The 6,039-nt window shown below is 30.0% G+C and overlaps 1 protein-coding gene across 1 annotated transcript; it reads right to left on the reverse strand.

Annotated features, from left to right (window-relative positions):
* Nucleotides 1-2,443: 2,443 nt before the first annotated feature.
* On the reverse strand, nt 2,444-5,189 carry LOC111511079 (uncharacterized). Its single transcript, XM_023167082.2, has 2 exons — nt 5,028-5,189; nt 2,444-4,277 (listed from the first exon to the last, which is right to left on the reverse strand). The coding sequence occupies exon 2, from the start codon at nt 4,272-4,274 to the stop codon at nt 2,988-2,990; it is 1,287 nt and encodes a 428-aa protein (XP_023022850.2). The 5' UTR covers nt 4,275-4,277; nt 5,028-5,189; the 3' UTR covers nt 2,444-2,987.
* Nucleotides 5,190-6,039: the final 850 nt, after the last annotated feature.

Below are 6,039 nucleotides of genomic sequence, written 5' to 3' on the forward strand. Positions count from 1 at the left end.
TAGTTTATTTATCCAATTCTGAAGAGTTTTTCCACAGCAGCTCACGTTATGGCCGAAAGTATTCAATTTATTCCTTATGATTTCAGTTGTAGGAATCTCATTGCTTTTGTAATAGTCGTATATTGTTTTTTTCAATGATTTTATTAGATGAACATCTAAAGGTTTTGGTAATCCCGTATCAACAACGAATATATATTTCATTTCCTTAAAGGACAAATTTTTGAGGAAGTTGAACAATAATTAAAATTATGACGAGAGGCCTCAATACAGATCCTCGTGTAAAACCATTCTAAATAGGCACTAAATTACCTAGATGTTTTTTGTCACCTAAATCGACATATTGCTTCGATTATGTCAATAGTATGTGGAAAGTGGGATACATACATATCTAAACTCATTTTCATTTTATGAAGTATTAAATTACGGAAAAAACAATCGAGTACTTTACTCAAGTCATACAGCATTACAAGATCTGAAAATTTGATTTTGAAAACAAAACCATATTTATGTAAATAAAAAATAACTCGCTCGTTTCAAAATGATTGAGGGGCAAACTTTAAAGTACAGTCTCCTGCGATTTTCGAATTCATTAATATCTCAAACAAAACTTTCTACAATATCTTGTATTTTCTTTTCGAAAATACAAGATATTGAATTGAAATTATGTTGTTAAAAAAAATATGTTTAAAACATCTTTTATCCGTTAACCCAGCTATAGCACCCCTACGAACGACAATCCTCAGAAGGTTTAACGAGGTCTTACCTTTTAACGTGTGATTCCTAAATGATAATATAAATGTTGAATATTTTTTCATGAAATTCCAAATATTATCCAGTATATAATATAGTAGTAGTCCAGTATTATATATGTAAGAATAGTTTTATCCACAAGTCAATATCTTTGGAATACTCACAAACATAATGATATGGCAAAAGCCACTGAATGATTGTAAAATTCTTCCATTGAAAAAATGCCACTTTTTGTAGATGAAATACAGAGAAAAAAATAACCACATTTCAAGAAACTTCTGTAATGTCACATACTAACTGCGAATAGAAATTATGTAATAAAAATATGAAACAAGTATAATTTTTGAAATGAGTTTTATTTTAGAAATTTAGGCATTTGAACTATGCAACTTGATAGATGTTTTACAAAATAAAGACTTCTTTGAAAAGGATCAAAGTAATTCTGCTTGTTTCATGTTGTAGAGTAGAAGCTCCTTCCATTTTCTTTGTCTGAAATCGCTTTAATTTATCAATACTGCCGTTGAATCTGGTCATTATTACGCCTTGGTCAAAGACAAAACGGACTGGTTTAAGTTTGAAAGAAGTCGTGTCACTCTATAAGTGTTCTCTATTGAATTCATTGTAGCCTCTGGAGACCCCCTACATTTTGTTTTATGAGAGAGATGACATTGGCAGATCAAGATCTTCAGATGATGTGGGTCTACAGGTTTTTCTGGGTTTTCCTGCAGCTGAAAAAGCAAATGCGCCACTGGAATCAATGAAGTTGCCCCTGAACGGTAATTAATTTTTGTTGTTTTATAATTTCAAAACAAATAAACTTTCCTTTTTCATATTATACTTTTGAGTTGAGATAGATGAAACATTCATTCAATAAACTGACAACCTCAAAGGAAAAAATAGATGACTTCTGGTTAACGACTAGGATATTCCAATAAACTGTGACTTACATTCCAGCAATCAGGAGATCTGCTCCAACCAATATCTTACACAAGTAAAAAAAAAATATGATGCTCATCATCTTATTGAGAATCAACTGAAATTTTAAAATCAATTTTTCTCCTAAAGTTTTGCAAAAAAATTCCTCATATATTAGCGTATATCTTGTGACTTTTTCCATGCCTTCCCTAGGTCTACGGAAATAAAGATTTTTTGATTTTGAATGATTGGGAAATCCTTCATCAAAATTCATTCTATCATTTTTATGGCTAGGCTCTGGAAAAAAGTATTCCCCTGAAGATGCAATAATCCTTCTTAATCCAAAACAAGGAAACAATTTTCCCAATCACCAGAAATCCTTCTTGATATTAAATAATATGACTAGAAAAATTTTTCTGATAATGGGTTAGTCATAAAACAATTTCACCTGAACTATTATTGAAAAGTTCTTGAATTTGATATCAAATAAAAAACAAGCACATTTTAGTCAATATTTTTTATTTCATCTGTTAAAAATATATGTAAATATCTTTACTTTTATTCTCCTTAAAAACAGTACTACACATTTTTTCAATTAATGAATTTGAAAATCATTTCAAAAAACTAGTTCCGTTTTACCTGATCTCAGTATTTGTCCCTTTTAAAAGTTAACACTGAAAAACTATTTGTTTACAGGCACTTCAACAATACTTCGCAAAATTTATAAGTGAAAGTCAAGATCAAAAGATGAGAGGAATGAACTAATAATTCCCTGGAATACTTTGAAGTATTTAATATAAACTTCAACCTTCTCCAAAAAATATACCATAGATGTGTACCTTGTTACTAAAACCATATAATATTAAAAATGATGAATACAAAAATCATAGTCAGTAAATAAAAACAGAACAAATAAATCAATAAAAAATATTTCCAACCAACAATTAACTAAAAGTACAAAGGTACCAGCCTAACAAGTCGTTAGAGAGAAAACTTATTGATGTTTATTGAATAATTTCAGGATTTTTAATAATTTGAATTGCATTGATAACTTAGTTTTCATTACTTTTATGAAGTTTTCATTTTGATCTCATCATTCTAAATTAAGCGCTCCTTCCGACAAAAAATCTAAGTATACAAAAAATGTATTCATTTAAAAAAAATGAGCCAAAAATGATGATTCAGTATAAACGTTCATAAAAATTACTGCTTCATAATAATTTTGAGTCATATCTGTAAAATTACAACTATTATACATTTATATACAGATAACAATCAACAACTAAGGCATACTTTGAAGGTGTACTATACCCAAAATAATACTACCCTGTTAAATCTTTATACTTTTTCTTTTTCTTGATTTTTTTTGAAGGACTCACTTCATCAGTATTAAAACCATTCAGAATTATCTCGTTAGAGGTAGAGTTACGTTTAAATTTTTTAATTTTTTTTTCTTCATTTGTGGTTATTGCTGAAAACTCCTCAGTGATACCACCTTCTTCAGAATCAGAATTCCTGGCAAAGGAATTGCTCATCTTCCGTTTTTTAGTTGGACTTTTCGTGGAGCCTAACTCAAAATTCAAGCTGTTGTTCAAATACTCGTCTTTAATAAGTTCTGAGGCTGGTATACAATTCAATTCAGAAGCAGATTTTTTATTCTTTTTTTTCTTCGTAGGAGTTACACCGTTATCTGTTTCATATTCCGTAAATATCTCACTTTTATTATTGGACAAATATTTCCCTTCAATACTTTTCTTTGATTTTTTGCTCTTTTTAGCAGAACCCAACATATTTTCACCATCTGTTTCACCGTCTGGAAACAATTCATTTTTGATACTCCTTAAAGATTCTTCAATGAGACTTTTCTTAGTTTTTTTATTTTTTTTACTGGTACTAGAAACGATTCCACTATCAGTTTCGCATTCTGTGAATAATTCACTTTTAATATTGGCTTCTTCAATTAGGCTTTTTTTAGCTTTCTTGTTCTTTTTACTGGAGGAGCATATTGACCTATCGTCATTTACACCTTCAACAGATTGCTTTCTTTGGTTAGAAGAGCTTTCAGAATTCAACAAACTGAAAATGACTTCATCGCTGTGATCTTCATCATTCTTCTTCTTTTTCTTCTTCTTAATTGAATTCGCATCTCGTTTCATTAAGTTTTCTAATGCCTTATTCAGCTTTTCTTCTATGTCTTCACCAAGCTCTATTTTCTCTTCAAAAGTTGTTCCAAAGAGTGGATGACGGTTTCTACTATTTGGTAAAGACATTACTGGTTTTTCTGATTTGAAAACCACCGGATGCTTTTTTTTAATATATCTCTTCATTAAGATGTTACTCTTAAGGTCTACTATTTTGCCTTCACCAGAGACAACAAGGGTGGAGTTTGTTTCTCTTGGCGTAGGTTGAATGACATACTTTTCATCTCCTATTTTCAATTTATTTTTTTCATAAATATCGAAGTCAAATTTCAGCAATAGTTTGGGATCAACATTCCTAGGAATCCTGAGCAGATGTATTTCATTGTCATCTTGAAAATCTAGGTGGGTATCTATTTCTAGTCGTTTCAGACCTGGGTAAAGATCCTTCAGCTTTTCTTCAGGTCCCATTGTCTGAAAATGGTTTGAAAAATTATATTTACTCAAACACACATATAGTTATTGATCTATTTGCCAATCAATGGATAAATAAAAGTTTACTATCAAACATGATAGCTGAATTTTTAAGAATAACAACTCTTGTATTACATTTGGCACAGATCCAGGCATATTCCTAGATGGTAAGACTGAGAAAAAGGGCACGGCCACATATTACAAACTAATATAGAGTAAAAATAGGGGATATGGATAGAATTCAAAGTCAAAGTCATAATGAAAATTAGTATAAAGTTAGTTATCTCTGAAAGAAGACTGTACGCATAATTCGCCCCCTAAGAAGGCATGTTGGATACTTGCCTGACTACATTACTTAATGTAATACAATTTCATATGTTTAGGTGTGAAGAACAGAAATTGAGATCGATTATTTGTTCTTAAAATATTATTGTAAATAAATTAATATTAACTAGCCCTTCGATAACTAGGCATTCAACACTATTTTGAACCAGAATGGAGGTGCAATTATAATGTTTTTTTCGATTACCATAGATCACTAGACCGAATAAAAAAAAAAAATACATGTTAATTCTTCTAAATCTTCTATGAACCTCCATATTTCTATTACATTTTTGATAATAATCCTGATAAGAATGCAACAGCTACTTTTTCTCTACTTGCCAACTCCATTACGAAAAATTAACCATGAAGATATTACCAAAATCAATTTTTCATTCACACAATATCAATCAACAATATTTCACTCACCAATTCTGATATTTTCACTTCGTTTCCAAACAGTATTTTTCAATTTCAATGCGGTTGACTTCAGATTCCAACTGCTTCGACATTCCGTCATCTTCTGCGCTTTCTTTTAAAATGTATGCATTTATTAAACTAAAGAAGTTGAATGGCTTAATCACCTACTGCTAAGTAACCAGCAACCATATTTTGAAGAATTCCTATATGTCAGAGCAATAAAATATCACATATTTTGATGATTCATAAACTTTCTATGACACATTTATTAGTGACGGGATTATTCGAATTGAAAATAAGCGGCCATTCAAGATATCTCGAGAACTCTGAAAGGAATCATTCGAATGATACAAATTATTCAAATGCTATACAGAGTATTCGGAATCATGAAAATACGAGTGAAATAATTCCTAACATTAAGTCAAAGCTCGCACTGTCTCTAATCCAGTGCCGTCCGGCTTACATTTTGAATTTTCTAGAAATTTGTAAAGAACACGCTTGAGTTTGAAATATTCGAAATTTATTGTCAACGTTATTGAATGGTAGATGTTCAAACTTTGTTTAGTTCCTTTGCCGAAATCTAATAGAAGCAAACGGTACAAATAGAGAAGGTGAAGTATTAACCATACTAAAAACGAAATAATCAGTGGAAGTATAGAAAAAAATTGCCAAAAAAATTAGACAATGAATGATAATGAAATGTGAAACTATAAGAACAGTATTTTAAAAAAAAGTTGTTGTAGATGAAAATGAATTAATTTGCTTGAAAAATTTTAGGAAATGATGAGAAATAAAAAAAATTAAAAAAAAATTGCCAAATAGGCAGAAAAAACAGTAAAATGATATTTCAAACCAAGATGATTCTCGACGTTTGGTGTTATTCTTCTCTTCTTCTTCTTTGCTCGACATTATTATTTTCAATATTGTTTCTGTTTTCATGTTTTGCTATAAATGTGGCATTTTTTTATTGTTCTGGTATTTTCAATTGTCCATTCTTCTGTTTTTTCTTCTTATATATGCG

This window comes from Leptinotarsa decemlineata, unplaced genomic scaffold, assembly GCF_025532065.1.
Source record: "Leptinotarsa decemlineata unplaced genomic scaffold, Ldec_3_MD MMD2_tig00000251_RagTag_RagTag, whole genome shotgun sequence".
Lineage (NCBI taxonomy): Eukaryota > Metazoa > Arthropoda > Insecta > Coleoptera > Chrysomelidae > Leptinotarsa > Leptinotarsa decemlineata.

Coding starts and splice junctions, on each gene's coding strand:
- LOC111511079 (XM_023167082.2), bottom strand. CDS start 4,274: ATGGGACCTGAAGAAAAGCTGAAGGATCTTTACCCAGGTCTGAAACGA.